The 24,830-nt window shown below is 37.1% G+C and overlaps 2 protein-coding genes across 2 annotated transcripts; one reads left to right on the forward strand and one right to left on the reverse strand.

Moving 5' to 3' along the window:
* Positions 1-12,133: 12,133 nt before the first annotated feature.
* On the forward strand, positions 12,134-13,117 carry LOC123877680 (zinc finger protein 182). Its single transcript, XM_045924533.1, has one exon. It carries the CDS (start codon positions 12,134-12,136, stop codon positions 13,115-13,117), a length of 984 nt encoding a protein of 327 aa, XP_045780489.1.
* Positions 13,118-23,253: 10,136 nt separating this feature from the next.
* Positions 23,254-24,568, reverse strand: LOC123877679. Its single transcript, XM_045924532.1, has 2 exons — positions 24,452-24,568; positions 23,254-24,355 (listed from the first exon to the last, which is right to left on the reverse strand). The coding sequence occupies exons 1-2, from the start codon at positions 24,516-24,518 to the stop codon at positions 23,352-23,354; spliced, it is 1,071 nt and encodes a 356-aa protein (XP_045780488.1). The 5' UTR covers positions 24,519-24,568; the 3' UTR covers positions 23,254-23,351.
* Between the last annotated feature and the right edge of the window lie 262 nt (positions 24,569-24,830).

Genomic DNA, 24,830 nt, shown 5'->3' on the forward strand with positions numbered 1-24,830 from the left:
CCTTACTAAGCGAGCGTTTTGACGTTTGATAAAAAGTCACCGATTTGACTAGTATTTATCATCCCTATTGCTTTCAACGCATACAACTCCAATAAGTTAAGAGGTGCGTGCCCGAGATCGAACCCCGGACCGCCTGAATAAGGAGACGACGTTTCCACCACAAAGCTATCATCTCTACGGGTATCTATAATCATAATACTTACAATAGATTATAACAAAATGTGGTATGGCATTGGGATGCGGCGACGCGGAAACCGCCGACGCACGTGTTATGGGGACAGACCAAAGAAATAAATTTTAAATAATAGCCATAAGGGGATTTTATTATATCGGCAACTTTTGGTATAGTGCGAGACAGGCCGAGATGGCAATCGGGGTGGGGAAGCTCCACACCACACACCCGCACAGCCCCCCGCGCTTACCCGGTGCGGGATAACGCGGGTTATGTGCGGTTGTACGTATACGGGGCATCACCCCGCCTCATACCCCAATAGCCATTTCAACCTGTCGCGTACTATTCTCGTGGTGGTGGTGAGGTCACCAGGCCAATGTCTAAAATGTAATAATTGGCCTCGATTAATAAAATTACCGTATTAATTATTATTAATTAAAAAAAAAAAAAAAAAAAAGCTGTGATAGCCTAGTGGTTAGAACGTCCGCCTCCTAATCGGAGGTCGGGGGTTCGATCCTGGGCACGCACCACTAACTTTTCAGTTATGTGCGTTTTAAGCAATTAAATATCACTTGCTTTAACGGTGAAGGAAAACACCGTGAGGAAACCTGCATGCCTGAGAGTTCTCCATGTTCTCAAAGGTTTGTGAAGTCTGCCAATCCGCATTGGGCCAGCGTGGCAGACTATGGCCTGAACCCTTCTCATTCTGAGAGGAGACCCGTACTCAGTAGTGGGGCGGAAATGGGTTGATCATGAATAAAATTACCGACATAATTAAAATTTACTGTACCTATCGAGCACTAGATGATGCTCTCGACTACGCTCGCGTGGATTTAGGTTTTTGAAAATTCCGTAGGAACTCTTAGATTTTTCGGGACCAAAAATAGCCTGGTATCCTTCGCCAAGATGCAAGCTATCTCTGTACTAAATAAATGATGTCAACAACTTCGTACATGTGGATTTAGGTTTTAGCCCGTACAAAAGGATTTAAAGAATTGATCAAGTGCGATTCGGATTCACATAGGAAGGGTTCCGTGGCAACGATGGCACGGAACGCCAATTCAAAATTAAACAAAAGTGATAGTTCTTGTACGAACAAGGAATATCACTTTTGTTTAATTTAAAATTAAAAAAAAAAAAATTTTTTTTAGTATTTGTTGTTATAGCGGCAATAGAATTAACATTCTGTGAAAATTTCAGGTCTCTAACTGTTATATGGTTCACGACTCATGAGATACAGCCCACTGGCAGACGGACGGACAGCGGAGTCTAATAGGATCCCGTTGGCACCCTTTGGGTACGGAAACCTAAAAATCTTGGTAACCAGACGTATTCTGGAGTGAAGACCGCGCCGTACAGAAAGTATAGCTAGTTAGTGCCACGTGGCTCTAACCCTCTGACTAGCGAAGTGGGTACTGGAAACGCGAAGGACTTACTAGGTGGCGTATAAAGGCTCTGGCTGGCGACCCTGGAAGGACTACCGCTTGCTGTAGCGCAAGCTGTCGTGCCTACATGCAAAGTGCACGAGGCCAGGGGAGTGCATCTTTCAGGATGAGTCCACTGGGCGTCGCGCAGGGGAAGCACCGGCGCATGTTCGTAAGAGTTCCCGGAGCCTCTTAATATGCGCTGAGGATGGCCATCGAGGGGGTTTTAGTGGGTACAAATCCCACATAACCCGATCTCTCCTCAAAGAGGTCGGGTATCTTGTGAAGATTTCCCCCCTGTCAACAAAAAAAAAAAGGTGGCGTATAAGAGGCATTTGGGCCATCAGTGGGAGGAAACAGGCCGATGATAATGAATCAGATTCAAACCCAGGTTTCCTATATGCCTACCTCATTCCTTGTACCTATTAAATACATGTTTGTTGCGTTATTTACTCCAACTATATAATTTAAAATTTAAAAAACCCCCGACACAAAAACCTTTATAAGAAAACTAGAAAAGAGCTGATAACTTTCAAACGGCTGAACCGATTTTCTTCGATTATAGCTAAGAACACTCTCGATCAAGCCACCTTTAAACAAAAAAAAAACTAAATTAAATTCGGTTCATTAGTTTAGGAGCTACGATGCCACAGACAGATACACAGATACACAGATACACACGTCAAACTTATAATACCCCTCTTTTTGGGTGTGGGATTAATAACAAAATATATGATGTTAAATCAATCTCAATACGTCAACACTCATTTTAGATATTAGGCGGGCTTGTTATTGGTAAAACATTCTATGATTGATTGTGAACGCTGAAGGGTTAAGTAACAGTAAAAAGCTTAATTTTTTTCGTGATCTTATATTTGACAGTTGGAACAGTTCTTCCATCCTCAAAAGTCAAAGTCCGTTCAGCGGGATTGTAGTGTTTTTATTGTATAGTTTTTTTTTCCTGAGTTTGTATGCAACTTTGGGGTTTCTATAGGCCTAAATGACATAAGCGTCGGTATCAACTATCAACGTTTCCACAAGTTGTCCCATTTGGGCTATTTAGTTAATTGTTTCCGTGCTTTCTAAATCCATTTTTCTCATAGGTATGATTCATCAAACATAAATACATTACGAATACAATAATCCCAGTAAGTACTTGCTCAAGCTGAGAAATTGCGGCACCCAAAACTGGGTATCCATAATAATACTACCTTGTATAATCATAGTATTTACTCCAAATGTTATATTTAAGGAATGTATTTATGGAATTGCAATAAATTGATTGAAATTTAAATTGAAATTGAAAGTCCAGTGGTCAAAGACATTGGTTAAGACATCCGTCTCCTAATCAGAGGTCGGGTGTTCGATTCAGGTAAGCACCTCTAACTTTTCGGTGTTTAACTTGCTCTAACGTTAAGGCAGAAAGTTAAACATCGAGAGAAGCTGTTCACTTGAGAATTCTCTATAAGGTTCTCAAAGTTGTGTGAAGTCTGCCAATCCGTACTTGGCCAGCGTGGCAGACTATGGCCTAACTTCTTCTTATTCTGAGAGGAGACTTATGCTCTGTAGTGAGCCGGCGGTGGGTAATGATGATAATGAAGTACCTGATTGTATTTGTATGCACCTACTGATTGTATAAAATGCTAATTCATCTTCTAAGTTTTTTTTACATCTCTCTTTCAAACGTCAAGCCCTAACGCCGTAAAATTTCTGTATGTAACTATATACGTGTTTATTAAACTCAGAGTGCCGTAATAATGTCGTTTGGCCGTCAATCCAGTATTGTCGGTAGCTTTTGGCGTGTTTGTGTCATTGTTTGCTATTATTTACTTTAAACTCAAAACTAGCCGACTTTGGTAAAGTCAAATATTGTAGCATTTTTAACAAGTCTTGCTACTCGTCTCTATTTGGGTTTTTATAAAGTTATAGGTAAATATATAGGTAGATAAAAATATATTAGTAACATTACACAGTATAGTTAAAATCATGTTGAGATTGTTAAGTTAAGGATTAATTACCAAACAAGACACTTTGCAAAGTACTTTTGTGATTAATATTTTAATCTATCTTTGCACTATGACAATTACCAATCTTGCCTTTTTTTTATCAAAATTAAAAAAAAAAAAAACATTTTTTTTTAAATTTCAAATTCAAAATATTTTTTTTTATTCAATTAGACTTTTACAAGTACTTTTGAATGGCCAAGAGCATCTACCACTGGTTCGGAATGCCTATCTAAAAGACCTATAACAAGCCAATAGAATCAAAAATCGGATGCTCAAGATCGGCTAAAGTGTGTGAAAGAATGCAAGAAAGCGGATCTACAGGTGGGATAACACTACGTGCTCTAGATCGCAGAAGAAGAATTCTTAAATGAAAGCTAATATTAAAGTATCAAAACACTTCGGTCTGTGTAATTTTTTAAACTTGTCATGTATAGCGGAGGCGGGGCGCGGCGTCTTTGTGTGTGTTTGTTTGCCGGGCTTATTCGCACCTTGTCCTCAGCCGCTACAGATGTGATCGCATTGCGAAACAGCCAAGCGTGAGTTGCAGACAAGGGTTGAGCGACACGTTGACAGTTTAACTCTGTGTCGGTTGTTTGTTGAATACTCACGTCTTTAGTCATAAATGCAGAAGAAAAAAACCGGCAAAGTGCGAGTCAGACTCGCGCACTGAGGGTTCTGTACTCAGGTATTTTTTTCAACATTTTGCACGATAAATCAAGAACTATTATACATAAAAATAAATAAAAATCGTTTTAGAATGTACCTACAGGTAAAGCCCTTTCATATGATACCCCACTTGGTATAGTTATCTTACTTTGAAAATTAAAACGCTTTTTTTTTAATGATGTAACCACAAATTCGGGGTTTTCAGATTTATTCCTGTACTTGTGCTATAAGACCTGCCTACCTGCCAAATTTCATGATTCTAGGTCAACAGGAAGTACCTACCCTATAGGCTTCTTTACAGGCAGACAGACAGACAGCAAAGTGATCCTATAAGGGTTCCGTTTTTCCTTTTGAGGTACGGAACCCTAAAAATGTGCTAGAGATACATAATTTTGATTCTACGAGATATCGAACTATATTGGTCATATTTGATAGTAACTAACTTTCCACCACCAAATTAGATGAAAATAATTTCAAAATAATATCCTCATCGGGTGACAGAAGGGCTGGCCCATTTTTTGCGCAACGGATCATCCTGGCTGTTCGATTTTCCGTTCCGTTTCGATTTCCTGGCTGTTTGATTTGTATACCTATTACCTAGTAATTAGATAAAGCTACCTTTAAATTTCAAAATTGTCCCAATTGCCACTTGTAAATGCAGAGTTCGTCAAATAAGTTAAATACCCATGGAAAGCATTTTTTTACACCAGTACCTACCTAAACCGTTTTATCGTCATTGCATTAATAGACAATGATCTTTATACCTATACGCACTACCTAAGTATATGATTTAAGAACTATATAACCTTAGAACGAGTAGGTATGTACTATGTAGTATGAGTATGAAGGTAACCCATACAGTTTTAACCGACTTCCAAAAAAGGAGGAGGTTCTCAATTCGATGGAATCTTTTTTTTTTTTTAAATTATTAAACGTTACAATAAAACTTAAAAAGCAAGTCTCATCTAACTACTGTTCAAATCATGCGTGGAAAAGTGCCAAGAATACTGGCTGCTATTCAGTTATTATAGAGTTGTATAAATATAAGACTTAAAGTAGGTTACTTGCCTATAAAGTATAAGGTTTAGCCCACATAAAATACAAAAATAAAATGAGAGCAGTTACAAACAAGAATTTTGAATGTCTACAAGTCATTTTTTATTTTATGAAGACATTAACCAGAGCATAAAAGGATCTACCATTAATATAAAGTACTTATCCCATTCAATCGCAACCTTATAACATGTCAACTGGGCGAAAATACCTTCAAATTCAAAAGCCGCCGATCTTTGAAGTGGCCGTCTTTTCAACCACCGACAAAGCTCACAAAGGTATCATTCTGACTGTCGCAAAGGTGTAAATTAGATTAAAACCGGCCCGCGATAGATGTGGCGAATTATTGTTGTGCTAACAATGTCGTTTTGTAGGTTTTTATACCGGCTGGTAAGTGATGGTTGCAAAATTGACGTGTACGAGAGCAAGCGTAGTTTTACTTACAGTAAGATAAGTTAGTAGATATTTTTTTTTACTTTACTCACTACAAACAAAGATAATTGTAAAGTTTTCAACGATTATCAATTAGGTATAAAAATAGAGACTTATTTCTAAAAGTTCATACTTCATGATTTCTACGACTATGGTAGGTATTTTGCGATACGCACGTCACTCGTATGTAGATAATAATTGTTAGTGATTACATACTCTTTGTAATATGTCACCGGAAATGTATGAAATCCGTCATTGTATACAATGCCTTGGAAATGTATATTATAATTCCTAAAACCAGCAGGAAATGAGTGAAATAAATTTTATTACACCTACACATTTCCTAGGAATTCATTCGTTCCCTAAACAGCAAATGAAAATGAGTTAAATTCGAGATAGGACTTCGTCTGTGGTGGCGTTTGCTGGCGCGCGTGTTGTGATTTTTTGGAGTGTTTTTTTTGTTAAAACTGACTGGAAAGCGCTCTAAGGGGGTGCCGTGCGTATGTCGGTGAGCGCCGGCACAGACGGGGTCCATACTTGTATAGTTTAACTAACTTGTTACAAATAACTACAAACTTGACATTGGCTAATCATTGTAAAAGCCAGACGAGAGAGAGAAAAAAAAAAAATTCGAGATAACAATGTCGATAAAAATACTTAATATGTACCTACTTGAAGTCCTATTTTCATAAAAATTATTTAGATAATGTGTTAGATGTAGATATAGTCCGTATGTTCTGACGGGCAACTAGTCACTGAGCGTGACTCGAGCTCACACGTTTCTTAATTATTATTTTTAATTTTTATAAAAAGCATACGAGCAGGCAGGTCACCGGACCGCGCGCAGCCCATATTTGCAGAATCCGCAGCACCAGAGGATTCGCCAATGCGTTACCAGTCTTTCAGGAATTTGTTGATCCGCACGTTGAATAACCCTATGTTATCTAGTGGGAACACCGCCGAAGGGACACAGTTTGTATGTGTTATAGAAGGTAAATCCTACTTCCTACTAATATTATAAAGGCGAAAGTTTGTATGTGTGTGTGTGTGTGTGTGTGTGTGTGTGTGTGTGTGTGTGTGGGTGTGTGTGGGTGTGTGTGTGTGTGTGTGAATGTTTGTTACTCCTTCACGCAAAAACCAATGGACGGATTTGACTGAAATTCAGAATGGAGATAGATAATATCCTGGATTAGCACATAGGCTACTTTTATCCCGAAAAATCAAAGAGTTCCCACGGGATTTCGAAAAACCTAAATCCACGCGGACGAAGTCGCGGGCGTCAGCTAGTTGTTAGAATAAGAACGGGAGTCGGATAAGAATAATTTTTGGTTCCATATTTCTCCACGAAACACTTTACCTTAACGATCCAGTGTAATTGATTTAAAAAGTATCTAATATCGCCGCAACAATCTGTGGTTATCCAGCAGGGGACAAGTAGGGGTCAGCGGGGAGGGGCGACACCCCTCGATGGGGACGAGAGTGGGGTTACGTAGTTCGCTCTGGTTACGGTATTATTACTTTTGCTCTAACCTTTCACCTAACTTATGGCGAAATTGTATATAAGCGAAGCTCTTTGCAACTTTAGCTGTCTTTGTAAATTATACGAGCTGTACCTACCTACCTACCTACTACTAAAATGAAAGGACTAAGTACTTAATACCATAATTTTCATGAACATTGTGATAAAATTAGCTTGTAAAACTTTGTTACTTTTTTATTCCGTTAAAAGTTAGCCCATGACTGCAACCTCACCTGCAGGCCGATTCAGAACCCTTCGATAACATAATTGTCGATCGAGGCAAGTGATAATGTAGTTTAAGATGGATGAGAGATAACTTGGAATTTGGAAGGGGTATGGCAGTTTCATTAAACCCATAAATACCGCTGATGGGTTTCTATGAGCCATCGCACCAGAACTCTAAATCGCTTGTCAGCATGGCTTTGAGAGTGAGGTGGTAAATAGCCATGGCCGAAGCCTCCCACCAGACCAGAGACAATTTAGAGATTATTAATTTTCAAATTGCCATTGCCGGGAATCAAAACCATTGATCGATCTCTCGAATAGGAGGAAATTTAAAATTTGCCCAGTCAGGAATCGAATTCAACGGTCTTCAAGTCAATTATATACCTATATCTAATAATTTTATTATAATTTTATTTCGCTTGCATAAGCAGCTTGATATGCCCATCAAGCAGCGTGATCCAGTAAAAGGCACTTTTCTCATATCTCGAACACTGTCCTAATGTCTCGTCAAGCCAAATTTATAAAACCGCATCAATCACCATCAAGGATTTTACTCCTTGACTCAAGCATCAAGCAAACATTGTAAACTGTCAACATACTTGGCTCAAGCAAAAATCTACGTGCTTGCCATCAAGCTGTTTGACCGTCTCGGAAGCCCTAACAGTGTTTATTTCATGTAGCCAAATATTTCAATGACCCTCGTAAAACCGCATGGCGTCAGCAAGTCTGGGCAAATCAATGGAGTGTCGGTGGCGCGCTTGCGGCGCGCAAACAATAAGTTGTCAGCCATTTCAAATTTATAGCCATTTTGTTCTAGATAACTCCGTGATTGTGGTCAAATATCAACTGTGGACCACACAGGACATCGCGAAACAGTGTACAGGGTGTTTTAAAATCTTCTTCTTTGTTGCACTCTTGACGAGCGGTCGTGGTCGTCACTTCAATATTGTGGCTCGCTTAACAATGCGTCTTCATCCTTCTTTGAGCACCATCGCAGCCCTAACTTGGTCTGTCCGTCTCATGTCTGTCTGGAAAATCTGCTACTTTAGAATTTTGCCCTTTCCCTAATGTTTATCTCATACCATCATCATTATCAAAAACCCAGCACCGGGCCGCTCGGGAGCTTCTCAGAATGAGAAGGGCTTAGGCCACAGTCCACCACGTTAGCCAAGGGCGAATTGGCAGACTTCACACACCTTTGAAAACGATAGTTTCATTCTCCGTCAAAACTACTTACCTATTTGCAGATAACTTGATTAGTTGTTAGGTTAGTTGTTTAGGCGGTTTTAGTCTCACAATATCCAAACCAAGAAACAACTCTTACATAACCCTACGTAAGAACGTAATTATCCATATACCTAGGTCCAAACGCATATGCAACGTCGTACTTACAAAGACTATATTCGCCGCGCCGCTTTGTTCCATACAAACTCATCACACTTTCACACTAATATTATAAAGGGGAAAGTCTGTGTGTATGTGTGTATGTATGTGTCTGTGTGTGTACGTTTGTTACTCCTTCACGCAAAAACTACTGAACGGATTGGGCTGACATTTAGAATGGAGATAGATTATACCCTGGATTAATATATTTAAGCTATTTTTTATCCCGGAAAATTAAAGAGTTCCCACGGGATTTTTAAGATCGTACATCCACGTGAACGCAGTCACGGGCATCAGCTAGTATAATATTATAAACTATAATAGCCGCGCCGCGCAGCGCAGCTCAAGTGCCTTAAGAATATAGCTATAGTGTACCGTAAAAAAATCTCTTATTTATATTTTAGCTATACCTTCTTCTATACACCCTGTATCTTCTTACATCTTACAATTCCATTGATAAAATTCACTCCACTACGACAAGCGTAGTAATCGACTAAACTACAATGAGTGGCTTTAAAAAAACCGCACCAAAACCTATTCTATCCATATAAAGTTGTCACGGTTCGCGAGGATTCCACTAAAAGATACTTTAAATTACATTCAGTGCATTATCCGAGAGATTTATAGGAATTTCATAAAGAAATTAGGACGTTGGAAACCAGAGCGAAATATTTGTGGTATTATAAAAATATCTTAAAAGGAGGCCAGAGGTTTATGAATGAAACGGTAGAGTATTGTGGGTGGATTTATTTTTAATGCAGTCAACCATTTATTAGATTTGATAAACGTTTATTATAGGTCGTACTTATTTACATGGTAGTTCAGGTAGGTTTTAGCGTTAGTTTTTTTTATCCAGCTACAAGTTAGTCCTTGACTGCAATCTCACCTGGTGGTAAGTGATGATGCAGTCTAAGATGAAAGCGGGCTAACTTGGAAGGGGAATGACAGTCTGAGATCTACACCTACTTGTCTTACTTTGGTTTTACTCAGAAACCAGATTTATGTAAGAGCCATAAACCTGTCTTGTTTAACTGTGTCTTAGGTTTGAGAAAAGTCAAAGTTGATAGGTACGTCTATACTTAGATTTGGCGTCAGATTCGTCTCGAGCTTTAAAAAAATGTGCTATTCACCCCAGCTTCGAACGGGTGAACTTTAGAATCTGTCCAAAATGCTCTCTTCCTATTGGTGAAAACTTAAATAAAATCCGTTTGGAGCTTTCTGAGATTAGCTATTTCAGATAGATATACAGACACAACAAGTGGATTTTATACATACTAAAGTAGCCATGTTTTTTTTGGAAATACTTACTTAGGTACTACCTAGGTAAACAATGATAAAGCTTGAAAGTTCTAAAATTTTTACTGGATTCCTGTAACTATTCCCTTATGAAGATAGATTGTCTTACATTCTAGTTCCTTTAACCTCTCTCGGGAAAGAACTAATGGTAAGAACGTACTTACCTACTACAATTTTCTTTGTTGGAAAAGAAAATTTTTCTCGTTTCATTCTTTTCTTTCAATAATTGTGCCAATGCTGTGTGAAGTTCGTTTTTAAAACGAACATACAATATTCCGTTATTCGGAGACTCTATCGATCACTCGATACTGAGGCGTGTTTTAGAAACCTCCAAATAAAGATAAATTTTCAAAAGCCATCCTCCAGTACAATGTCAACGTTTTGATGCATCGACTTATGATTGTATCAAGAATTTGAATTTGGAACTGTATCATAGATGCTGTTACTTTTAACTATCAAAAAAATGCTTTAACACGCCTAAGTACTTTGCAAGTACCCTGACGGTGGAACGTATGGATCTAGAATTCTAGAAGGTCCTGTAAATATCCATAGACTACAAAAAAAATAAACTGTCTTTTCCCAATAGTACGGACTTGCGAGCTAACTTGCGTACATCATCCATCACTCGCGGCGTGCTCGCGGCATCGAATTTGACAGATCGCGCCAATTCCTAAATTCGTTCAGAAACCGCCCAAAAAATATCAAAAGCATCACAATCAAGCGCATTGTATTTGAATAGATAACTTGATTTGTTTAGATTGATCCTTCCGATCAATTTTGTGGATGGCACTTGGACTTTTTATTATAATCCAGGAAATCATTTCATTGTACCTATTCTTGGACTGTATTTTTGACCTGGTAGGTTAAAAACAACAAGGGAACGGTACGGTCTATATTATGAGATAAGATGTTCTATTTTTAACAAACTTCAAAAGAAGTTGGCCACAATTTAATAATAAACGAAGATTTTTAACGTACGTTTTTGTCTCTGGGACTATGTTATGCTGTTTGGCCCTACTAGCTGTTACAGCGTCACCGGTGAGTTGGGCGAGCGGTGAGCTCTGCCAGAAGTAGAGTTTAAGCCTTAGGGTTCGACGAGATCGGAAGGTCTTCCGGAGCGCGCCTCATACGAGGCTCAGACCTTGGCTTAGGATGACTTTAAAACGTATGGTATGTAGGACTAGATTGATTAGTCCGCATGTAGATGCTTTAACGGACATTTAGATTTGGATCTCCTTAAGTAGTAATAAGTGGAACAGTTTGTTTCGCTTGTAGTGAGATGGGACATAAAATTATGGAAAGAAAAAAAAAAGAAAAAGAGACCATAATGTGCGTTTTGGCTTCATTAATTAGATACAATAAAAAACCGCGAAAGTTAACATTTGGCCCTGGGAAATTAAATCGTCCCTCATAAACTATTCCTGACAATCCAACCGTATATACTTGCATTGTTGCGTGTATGTATCATATAAATCGTTCGGGAACCGCAACAATCGGCGAAACCATTAAAACAACAAGCGAGCAGCTGCAAGGGCCGCGGCCACTCGAGCATGGCGCTCTGCCCCCGAGCCCGCCTCCGGACGATGCACAAAAATCAACATAAATAACATTACACACCCCTATCTCAAACACTATGACAACTAATCCAACTAAAACGAAGCCACTACAACACAAAAAACAAATAAAATTCAACCTAATATCAACGAATATAAAGTTGAACTTCCATTCGAATCATAAAGTTACATACGTGACGAAGAATAAGGTGATTTCAAGTGTGCAACAATTGAAAAATATTTCGTCTCTTTCGTCCATTCAATGGCTTTGGATATCCCTCTACTTTTCGGCGCTTTTATTAAATTTATTGTTAAAGGAATGTATATAAAAGTTGTTGAAATGAGAAGGGGTCCCAGTTTGTTACTTCGATCGTGTGCGAGATCATCCTGATAGTTTCACTAAAATGTTATCAGTTCAGCAAAATTATTCAAGGCTTTTCAGGCCTTGGGATGTAAGTGAAAATAAGAACACGCAAGTAGTCAATACGAGTATAAAAAGTGAGAAAACTGAGTTAAAAGAAACACAACTCAAGAAGAGGAAAGAAGAAAAGAGGGAAAATCGACTTAGAAAAATTCGCAATTCTTTTAAGAGAACCGACTGTATTACTAATAATAATTATCAAGACGCTACCGTCTCTACAACAACGGTGGACTGTGACGATGACAAAAAAGTTCTAACTCTTTCTAAGGAGCAATTAGATGTGAAAGATTCACCGGTTGCAAGTTTAAGTCTGTGCTGTGATAGATTGCTGCAAGAACCAGATAAAGAAATAAAAAATGAAAAACCAAAAGAAAAAGTCACCAGAGCTTTACCCGATAATTTGTATCCACATAATATATTCCCACAAAATGCTATGCCACCTTTATATGGTCATGGATTGCTGCCTGAATATATGCCCACAGATATAGCTCAAACGCTAGGCGTTCCACCAACAGATCCTCTCTTACTCGAATCTTTAGCCCAAGGATACGCAATGGAACTAGAGTATGCCAGAATACTTCAGCAAGAAAACGAGGCTAAGCTTCTAAATGCAAGGAAACAAAGACCGAAGAAATATAAATGTCCACATTGCCAAGTTGGGTTTTCTAACAACGGCCAATTAAAAGGTCATATTAGAATACATACTGGTGAACGGCCTTTCAAGTGTGATGAGAAGAATTGTGGCAAGACCTTTACCAGGAACGAGGAACTGACCAGGCATAAGAGAATACATTCTGGGGTTCGACCTTACCCCTGTCCTGATTGTGGGAAAAAGTTCGGAAGAAGGGATCATTTGAAGAAGCACACGAGGACTCATTATCTTCAGGCTGAAAGGATGATGCCGGTGTTTGTACCTCTGTCGGCAATGCCTCATGTTGGGGGATTCCCTTATTTATACGGCTATTAGAAAAATACCTACGATACAAAAGTTGTTCAAAAATTATGCTAAAACAACACTTCCCGGCCAGTATAGACAATTTTAGTAAAAAAATAGGCAAATAACACAGCACAGCTTTATTAAGTGGTCTGTTTGGGTTGAAACTGCGTTTAGATGTAAATAAAGATCAAACGAAATAACGTATATTTTTGTATAATGTTTTAGAGATTAAATCAGGAATGTGTGCAAAATATTTTTATACAAAGAAAGTGAGAATAAATATTATATTTCTATGAATGTGTCGCATTTTATTACGAACCTTTACTTGCTATAAAATGTACGTGCTCCTATTTCTTTCATATTCTTCAGTGAAATACTTTAACACTAACAAAGCTGCGACCTAGCTTTGAATACAAGTTTATACACTGATTATACAAGCTTTAAAACTACATATTTCAATCATATATCATCGAGTAAGTAAGTAAACCAATATTAAGGTTTATAAAAATCTCGTGGGATTTTTTTTATCTCCTGAATAAAAAGTAGCCCATGTGACTCTCCAGGACTTTAACTTTATTCATGCAAAAACTACGCCTATCCGTAAGTCCATTATGGCGTGATTGAAGAACAAATAAACACACTGTCGTATTTATAATATGGTGCCATCCATGTATGAACAGTAAGTGTAGTAACAGCTAATGTATGTTATAGATTAACAGGGCTCTCTCCGTCACTCGTTTCATACAAACGTAGTTCTAATTTCATTTGAATATTAAGCAACCAAAGTCCATGAAATTTTGCAGACATATAGAAACTAATATCTGTGTCTGTGGTGTTTTAGATTTTTCCAAAAATATGTAGTTTTAAAATGAAAGGGGCTCAAAGATTTGTATGAAAATTTTTAAGACCGCGTAACTTTGAAACCGAATATTTTATCAGAAATCTGGAAAACCACAGACATAGATATTAGTTTCTAGAATATGTCTGCAAATCTTCATGGACTTTGGTTGCTTAATATTCAAATGAAATTGGAACTACGATTGTATGAAACGAGTGACGGAGAGAGCCCTCTTAAGAGATATGACTATAATATGAGGTAACTAATACCATATTATAATTATACTCAAGAAAATAATACTACGCCTACTAATCTATAAAAGTTATAATTAAAAAATTACCAAGCTACTGTTCGCGTTCAGACCTTTGCTGAAAAATATAATTTTCTTTTAACTGAATTTTTTCCTCTATTTACTTTCTACAATATCGTTGAAGTGCAATTCTGGAGCAAAGTTAATTTTTAATCAAGCTTAGACCTCTCATTAGTACTGAGTTTTAATTTTTCCTGGATTTTCTTAATATGATTATACACTTGACCTGAATAAATTAAAAATGAAATATGTATTAGAATTAAAATTATTAATATTTTGCTTTTCTCTTTAAAACAATGTAAAATTTAACTATATGACCTACCTGCCAAACATGATTCCAGGTCAACGGGATGTACACGATAGGTTTCTTGGCAGACACGACAGACAGACAGACAGACAACGAAGTGATCCTGTAAGAGTTCCTTTTTTCTTTTGAGGCACGGAACCCTAAAAATCCTGGACTAATACTCTACTACTACTATTATTAAACTACTGTTACGTACTACTACTTAGTAAGTAGTAAGTACTACTATTCACGGTCGCCTCTCGGCCGGCGAGTCCCACATACCCTCCCTCAGCTTGTACATTTGAAAAGAGCAACCGCCGAGTTTCTTGCTGGTTCTTCTCGGCAGGAACAGCATTCCGAACCAGTGGTAGATTATTTTGACCATTCAAAAGCACTTGTAAAAGTTTAATTGAATAAAAATAATTTGAATTTGAATTTGAATTTGAATTTGTACGTCATCATTACGTCACTGCTTGGCCACGCGCCGTAGCGACTAGAGTCACTACGTCGTAGCCAAGGGCTACAAAACAAAAGCGTAGCTCGCTTATCATTGTAATTAATTATAAGCAACGTAGACTCAAATCGGTGAATGGCCATTTTACTTTTGTATTTTAACTTCTTAAAACCTACTGGATCTTATCTATGGCTAACATCAACTTAATTATTCTTAGTTACAAGAGAGTTGGCGATCTACACAACAGGCTGACTAGACACCGTAACAGGCTTGCGACTCCTACGCTCCGCCTCAGGAAGGTCCAAAAGTCATTTTGTGGGAATGGGTATAATCTTTTATAACAAAATTCCTCAGCCAATTTTGGACTTGCCTTTACACAGGTTCAAAAATCTATTAAAAATATGCTCCTGAGAAAAGCATATTATACTATCGAAGATTATGTAAATTATAAAAAAGCGTGGATTTGACCTGCAATTCGCTCTAGCAATGCGCAGGACTTCAATTGTTTTTATACATGGCATAATATTGTATATCAAATCTTTGAAAAGACCAACCGCCGAGTTTCTTGCTGGTTCTTCTCGGTAGGAAAGGCATTCCGAACCAGTGGTAGATGCTTTTGACGATTCAAAAGAACTTGTAAAAGTCTAATTGAATAAAAATATTTTGAATTTTGAATTGCACTGCTACCATAAATTACCAGTGCGATGGTATATACCAGATATGGGTCGCGAGGTCTGTTAAAAAATCAATGCAAAAATTTGATCCTTATGAGTTCTGACTTTCTGTGCATTGAAATTAACAGAAAAAACCTACAGTAAAACTCGTTTCTTTTGAGGCGTATTTGGGATACGGCAGGGCTATACAAAATCAATATCAAAACTCCCTGTACCTACATCGATTGATCACTCAACTTACAAAGTCACAAAGGGAAAAAAATACTTACGCAAAAAGCCATTGAAGTACGGACTTCCGGTAGCCGTGAATGGAGACAGATAAACAATTAGCCGTTAGTAAAATATTTTGACTCTGTGCCATTGTATGGACACTTGCGATTTTAAAGAAATTTTAGGAAATGTAAAAGACCCTGGGGCGCATCGTATTAATCAAGTTTTTTGTTTTGATGACAGTTTTATAGGAGTGAGCTGAGATCACGGACTTGCAGTAGCTGGATATCGTAGGCTATCTGTCCAGTATGCCTGCCCGGCTAGCATGGGCAGTAGATAAAAAATATATCCCCTGATATCCACTGATTTGTATGACATCAGTGGATATAATCGGGGGATATAATTTGTATCTACTGCCTATGCTAGCCGGGCTGAAAGAGCCAAAAAATAAATAAATAAATAATAGTTTATTCGCTGGAATGTAGGTACAAGTAGGTCTTACATTTAATTGAGTGACCTTACACATTCTACTCAGGTCTTGGTGTGCAAATAATAAATAAAAGAATCTTATAGGTACGCAATATTAAAATTATTCTGGTTCATTACAATATGTTGAAATTATATTGAACTAATGCAATCTTCACCAAGTATAGCCTCACAACTTTGTTGGTATTTGAAAGTGAAATTAATTGAATTTAACTATGTATTTCATGCAGATTTCATGCCTATGTCGCTTAAGATATAAGACTCTACCACGCACCGGTTCGAAAAGCAGATTCGACTGAGAAGAGCCGACAAGAAACTCTGACGTTGCTCTTTTTTTTAAATAAAATATCACAATATGTAAATGTAACTAATCTACACATTGTAACGTTTCAAACGATATTCATGCATAAAATCGCGTTAATTAGACTTACCAAAAACAAGCACATTTTCGCTTTTACAATCACGAAACGTTTTGCGTCATCATTCCTCACACGCATGGCTAAGGTTTGGAATACTCTTCCGCGATCTGTGTTTCCTACCAATTACAATCCGGGTATCATTAAAACAAGAGTGACTATGCACCTTCTAGGTAAACGCGTCCAATCTTAGACTAGTAGTTAGAGTAGTGCTTACTATATTTATAATTTGTGGAACTGCAACAATAAATAACAATCAAATTAGACGTATTCCCACGACCATTTACAACAAGAAACAGGAAAGATGCCCTACATTTACGATAAGAAATTCGGAAGTCCGTCCGCGCAACGGGAGTCCGCCATTGGTGACAGTTTATCTTTTTAATCTGTGATCTTAATTTAAAGGGATATTTATCTGTACAAAGTCGTTACAATCAGCTTGACGTCTTTATCATTTGACGTTGAATTCGACGTTTGAAAATTATTTATTATTGACAATAATGTGATTTCGTTGTGCAAAGTGCAAATACATAGTTTGCTTTTAACCCCCGGCCCAAAAAGTGGGGTGTTATAAGTTTAACGTGTGCATCGTAGCTCCTAAACTAATGAACTGATTTTAATTTAGTTTTTTTTTGTTTGAAAGGTGGCTTGATGATTGTTTAGGTTAATTATTTTTAACCTTGAATAATGCATGGGTAGCTACATAAAAGTTTTCAAATATTAACGCCAACAAAAAAACAGCATTCCCACGTATTAAATTAAAAAAAATACCTACTTAAAAAGATGGTCAACACAGCAGAAAGAGGTGTGACAAATATTTTAAAGTCAAAAACTCTACATTTTTTGTGACTACAATAATTTTTTAGTCCAAACCTATGAGAAACTGTGATAAGCTATTTGTATTAAAAACCCGCCTACAAATCCAACAGATTTGTTGAATAGATAATTTATCGGTCGTATCAAATTTATTGGTTTGTTCTTGGGATAAAAAACATCGGGCCTCGCAGGTGATTCGCGACTTGAATGAGTTTTTAGGGTTCTGTACCTCAAAAGGAAAAACGGAACCCTTATAGGATCACTTTGTTGTCTGTCAGACCGTCCGTCCGTCTGCTCGTCCATCATCCGTCGTGTATGTCAAGAAAACCTATAGGGTACTTCCCGTTGACCTAGAATCATGAAATTTGGCAGGTAGATAGGTCTTATAACACAAGTACAGGAATAAATCTGAAAATCGCGAATTTGTGGTTACATCTTATAAAAAAAAAAACTTAAATGTGTTTCAATTTTCAAAGTAAGATAACGATACCAAGTGGGGTATCATATGAAAGGGGTTTACCTGTTCATTCTAAAACAGATTTTTATTTATTTTTACGGATAATAGTTTTTGATTTATCGTGCAAAATGTTGGAAAAAATACCCGAGTACGAAACCCTCAGTGCGCGAGTCCGACTCGCACTTGGCTGGTTTTTTCTTAAGATAAATGATACCGTGTAAACATTTATATCTTTCTGCAGGCTTCTTTGAATATCTGCTGCTCATTCATACTTTTACGATTGTTTGAACTAGGAATTATTTATGGCTACCTACAAATATTCTTTTCTTTTATTTTTGACGACCTGCCAGGCGCAGTGGTAAGCGCTGTGGTCTTAATAGTCGGAGGACCTAAGTTCGATTCCCGGTAGGGTTTAGAATTTTATAATTTCTAAATCTTTGGTCAGGTCTGGTGGGAGGCTTCGGCCGTGGCTAGTTACCACCCTGCTGGCGAAGCCGTGCCGCCAAGAATACGATGAGGTAAAACTGAGCATATCGACCACGATATCGACAGAACTTCGACAGAATAAAGTTCCATCGAGGTTTTAACTTTGTTGAAGGACCGGTCAAACATAGATGGGCCTAAGTTTTAAAAACGTGTGTAATAGAGTTCATATTTCAAAATCACAGATCTAATCGCCAGAGTTGCATAGATATAAAATTTTTTAAATGCACGTCTTTTAAACTTAGGATGTATGTTAGGATATAACATCGTGCTAGGTACGTAGTTACATTTATGGGTAATTTTTCATAATATCAATAAGTAGATACTTCTTTAAATTCTAGGTTAATAAAATCAGAGGAATTTGGTTATGATAGCGGGACATTATTAGCCTGTTACGCCTTGACAAGTATAATTGGGTTTCATAGCAATAAATTAACCTGAACAAATAATGGGTATGGGAACTCTCGTCAGGTGGGTCAAATCACGCCTACGCTTTCAAGTTTTTTGTAATGCTCGGCCACTGCGCTACTACTTACTGTAAGGTGGCAATGAATTGAGAGAAACTAGGTACTTTGTTTATTTCAATTTTTTTTGTTTTTCTTTTTTACCTTTAACTCTTGACCTTGGTTTTCCAAGTATTTCAACCAAAGCAGGCTTTGATAAGGATAGTGATTTTGATAAAAATTTGAACAATATTTTATCTACTGGTATAATAATATATGGTATATAATAAATCATTAGGTAGGCTTTCGATCGGAGCAGTGGTTTAGCGAAATCTGCAAACAACACACAGCAAACAATAGTACATTATTGCAATGGCCGGGAAACAGGCAATTGCCATTTCACGCTGAGGCATATATATAGTGTTTTTCTCAAAAGAATGCAGGGAAATAAAACACACTTTTTATATTATACATTATATTTAATTTACCTTTGTTGGTAAAATCTCTTATATCGCTTGGTCTATCTGGAGGGTCCCCGCACTACGCTTACTTTTTTTAATATTTATTAAACTTATACAATGTACAGGGCATTTTTATTACATGCAGTGCCACAAAAACCACCACATGTTTTTAAAACTTGTTCGCGGTCTACACTTAAAAACTCTCTCACTCTTGCGACAGCATGATCTACCCACTGCCAATTAAATATCTAATACGTAATCCCATCTATTTTATTAAGTAACTAGCTGATGCCCGCAGCTTCGCCCGCGTGGATTGGCCAGATCCCCTGCAGCATCAGGATTGAGGAGTTGGAATCCAATTTTTTTATGAAACAATGTCACAAAGTTCCTCTATCGATTAAAAAAAAATTTACGCAAATCGGTTCAGAAATCTCGGAGATTTCGGTGTACATAGGTAGAAAAACACAACTCCCTTTTCGAAAGTCGGTTAAAAAAGTAGCCTATTTTACGCCCTGGTCAATCCTCTACTTGTCTGTGGAAATCCCGTCAAAATCGGTTCAGCCGTTCCAAAGATTAGCCTTTTCAAACAGACAGACAGACAGACAGACAGACAGACAGACAGACAGACAAAAATTTTAAAAACGTGTGATTCAGTGTTGGTATCGTTCAAATAACCATATGAGCTTAATATGAGGTAGTTATTTCGAAATTACAGACAGACACTCCAATTTTATTTATTAGTATAGATTGAACTATATAGGAAGCGACCGTATGATGTTGTACGTAGTACTTAGTAGTTCCATGCTGGAAACTGGCCGAAGATTGTGTCACCCTACACTCGAAGTCCTTCTCCTAAGGATTGCACTTACTCTTACAATACAAATAGCGCCATTTACCTCGGTCATTACGCATAATACTCATTCATGACTTGAAAATGCAAAAAAAGCAACAATTTTATTCTCACGGGCAACTCGTGGATTTTTGCTCAAATTCGTCACAGCGCAGGTTATTTTTACAGGTAGGAATAAGAATTTCGCGCTCTTTTTTGACGTGTGACAGTTCAATTGTTCGCCATTTTTATTTCGCGCCTAAAAAGTGATCGATTTGATCCGATTTTTGTGTTTGTTTAGTCGACCTATGTGACTTTTGCCACTTGTGACTAACAGCTTTTAAGACTCCCACGCAATATATTTCTTTTGAACTTTCGAGGTTGGACCGATCGCTGATCTGAGGAAAGGTTTTATTTAAAAAAAAATTAAGGTTACTTTTAAAAATTGATTTGAATTGTCAACAATAATATAAAATTATTAATTTATCTAATAAAGGTAGTTTGATAAAATCGATATTTGGCTCATTCGATGTCATACAATCTGTTGCTAGGAGGCCAACAAGAGTGAACTTGCATAAATACGGGTGTTTTGAAGGTTTTAGTTTAGTCTCCTCCTGAGATTCGGAGCGATATCGCATATTTTCGGTATTTGGATTGTGAACTGGATAATTAGATGTTGTGATAGCAATCACGCTCTAATTAAATTACTTATTTTGGCATTAGTTTGTTTAGATTAAAACTCTCGGATAACCTTACACATTGAACTTGTGTTTTTGTGTTGGTTTTGGAGAGGACATTCCAATAATTCGATAAAAATATTTAAATAATACCTGCTTTTCTGAGTGACGCCAATAGTATTATTATAAAGAAAGTATAAGTAAAGAAAGAAACTGTTTGCTAGCTTTTCACGGCCCATCCGTTTAACCTTAAATTTTTCATGGGTAAGTACAGAGATAACTTACATCCCAGAAAAGGACAAAAGGTAGCTATAGACTACTTTTATCCCGGCAAATTAAAGAGTTCACACGGGATTTAAAAGATATCAAAACTTACGCGGGTGAAGTCGCGGACAACATCTAGTAAACCTACTTACTAAATATATCTAGCTATAAATGGTAACAGTAGGTATTCATATCTAATAGCAGTACGTTTCTCATACCCCCAAAATATCGGAAGGAAACGCGGGAGAAAACAAAATGGCGACCACCCATGGCGCAGGATTTGTCAGCACGCTAATGATCTTGCGTGTGCCATTCAATCTGCGGCCACAAATCGATTTATTGAGATACTATTGCATCAATACTTATGGTTAACCGTTATTTCCATAATAATAAAACTTTTTTTTTTCAGATAAAAGTTAGCCCTTGACTGCTCTCATCTCACCTGGAGGTAAGTGATGATGCACTTGATGGAAGCGGGCTAACCTGGAAGTGGTATGGCAGTTATTAAATCCATAACCCTTGGCGGCACTACTTTACCAGTAGGGTGGTAACTAGCCACAGCCGAAGCCTCCCTCCAGACCAGACCAGAGATTTAGAAATTAAAAAATTCCATACCCTGCCGGGAATCGAATCTGGCAACTCTCACTAATTAGACCACAGTGCTTACCACTGCCAGGGAGGTCGTCATTAGATTGCGGATTAGACCAAACTCGAGACTCCCAAAAAAAAATATAAAACCGACGCTAACTGAAATCACCAACCTATACCTAAACCAGCCATATTATAAATGCGAAGTTATGTCTATTTGTTGGTTTATTGGTTGGTCCTTCAATCACGTCACAACGGAGCAATAAATCGACGTGAATTTTTGCATGGTTGTAGTTAAACATTTTATTGACAACTAAATCCTCGCGGACGAAGTCGCGGCCATAAGCCAGTACTTAGATAAGTTCCTATTAAAATTCATCAGTTTTATATAACAGCGTAAGTTACCGTCCGTGTGGTCTATCGACCGCAAATATCGCAGCCCCATTGTGCAATGAGGGGACCGTGCACAATGGATCTTTGTGCATCACGATTGTTGCAATTTGATTTATAGTTCGCGATGTTGCTTGGGATGTGTTGATGTGTAATTTATATAGAAAGAGAGAGAAAGAAACCCTGGTAACATCACAACATTGTTACTCTTATAATGTAGGTTATAGGCATTTTTAACCCCCCACCCAAAAAGAGGGGTGCTATAAGTTTGATGTGTGTATCTGTGTATCTATCTGTGGCATCGTAGCTCCTAAACTAACGAACCGATTTTAATTTAGTTTTTTTGTTTGAAAGGTGGCTTGATCGAGAGTGTTCTTAGCTATAATCCAAGAAAAACGGTTCAGCTGTTTGAAAGTTATTAGCTCTTTTCTAGTTACTGTAACCTTCACTTGTCTGGGGTGTTATAAATTTTTAATTTACACTTGTGTTTGGATTGCATTCTCTATCCTTAAATTTCGTAAATAATCAGCCTATACCGAATTCGGGCGAAATTGATCAGCTTACGGTGCATTAAACGGGTCTAATCGCGAAATTCAAATTTAATTTGGTTTTCCAATTAACTAATACAACAAAGTAGGCTTATAGCATTTTAATAGCGCCAATTGCAGTATTATTCCCACGGATTTATATAAAAATCTTTACTTGAAAGAGTTCAGTTTAAGAAATTAGTCAAAATAATGAGTTTGACGTGAGTTACTCACAAATTAGTCGCAACTCTAATTTCTTAAACTGGACACTTTCAAGTAAAGATTTTTATATATAAACCTGTGGAGATGATACTGCCATTGGCGCTATTAGAATGTCATAAGCCTAGTTTTGTCGTAATAGTTTACAAATTGCGAAAATCCAAATTAAATTTGAATTTCGCGGGCAGACCCGTGTGGTTATATAGTCTTACAACACCGCCACAATTTTTCCAGAGGTTCAACATAAAAGTAAACCAAGATTTCATTATCTTTTTAAGTAGGTACTTACTAACTTATTTATAATTTATTAAGTTTACTAATTTTAGAATCTCACTTACTAAAACAAAACAACGTAAAGAGATAAACTTCTACAACAAAAATAATCTATCGGAAAACTAAAAAGTAATGAAACAAAAATAGCTGCTCAAGAATTGAATTAAAACTCATCTCTTACACTGTCCTTTAAATTCTTGACAAAGTCTTTTACAACCACTATCACTTCGGTCATGTTGAGCTCAAGACTATGCAACAAATCTACATTTTGGGGATCCATGAAATAATTTTCTAATCCTTCAAATAACTGAATTGCTTTATCTTTGCCTTTATACAATTTTAGGCAAAATGTCTTCATATTCTTCACAAGTTCAAATATTAAAATTGAAACTTGCTTATCATCATTACTAAACGTCATGAGAGCTTCTAATATGTTAAAAAGTCCGTTGCACACTTGTGGAGTAGCCATTCGCTCTATGAGACCAATCGTTTGATAAAGTTGCATTCTCTCATAATCTTCTTTGTTTCTCTGAGATTTGCTATTGCGGGCATCTATGTGTTCTTTGAGAATTTTGTGGAATAAGTCTAATAAAGTGTAGATTGCAGTGTTATCTAATTTGGAGATTTGATTATAAAAGGCTTCTAGACCTTTACGTCTCATAACACGAGCTTGAACTGTTGGGTTATTTGGTAGCCAAATGTACATTATGTCTAGCGCGTGAGCCTTCAAAGCCAGATTATCATCATGTTCGAAAATATCTAGCAATTTATCAACGACACTTATAGGAATCAACGCTTTCGTTGTTATAGGCGCAACGTTAAACAAAGTTTTGATTACAATCAAAAGCTGTTTCTTCAATGGTTCATAAGTAGTTCCGATTATAGGTGTAATTATTCTATCGACTCCTTTAGAATTGAGGAATTTGTATGCTTTAGTCTTATGTTTGAGCTGTTCCGTAATGTCTTCTAGAGTTTCAACTATGCGACTGTGCAGTTTGTCGGCATGGTCCGTGGGAAGGATGCCTTCTCTACGAGATTTTTCTGCTGAAGCAGCAAGGTTTTCAATCTTTTGTAAAGAGCTTTCGATATTTTTGTTTTCACCGACATCTTGGACTGCGGAGGGAGTTGAATAATGTTCATTTTCTTGCGAGAATATTGGAGTACGCTCTGAAGATAAATAAATATAATTAGAAGTTAAATTGCGTTATAGTCAAGTCTTGAGACTGTAGGTATTTATTTGCCTAAACATTCATCAAAAGTTACCTTCTATTAGATCATCAGCTACAGAACAAACAACGATAAAATAATATGGCAATAAAAGCGAGAACATTTTGCACTTTTGCGTAAAAGCAAATTGTCAAAGTCTTGTGAAAGAAGAAATCAAAGAAATTACAGACATCTGTTTGAAAAAGTTTTATCCTGTAATTAGTAATGTTTTATCGTAGCGAAAATTGTAAGTCTATGGTTTTATCCATTATCATACAAAATATATTGTAATTATATTTTTTTTAATATATGTGATTAGAAATGATGAATCTAATCAAGAAATAAAAGCAATACATACTTCCTAGTTATAAAGAAGCAAAATTAAACTAAAAGAATTATATTTTTGTAACAGGTGTATGTCTACAACTGTAATTAA

The sequence above is a fragment of the Maniola jurtina genome, chromosome 24, assembly GCF_905333055.1.
Source record: "Maniola jurtina chromosome 24, ilManJurt1.1, whole genome shotgun sequence".
Lineage (NCBI taxonomy): Eukaryota > Metazoa > Arthropoda > Insecta > Lepidoptera > Nymphalidae > Maniola > Maniola jurtina.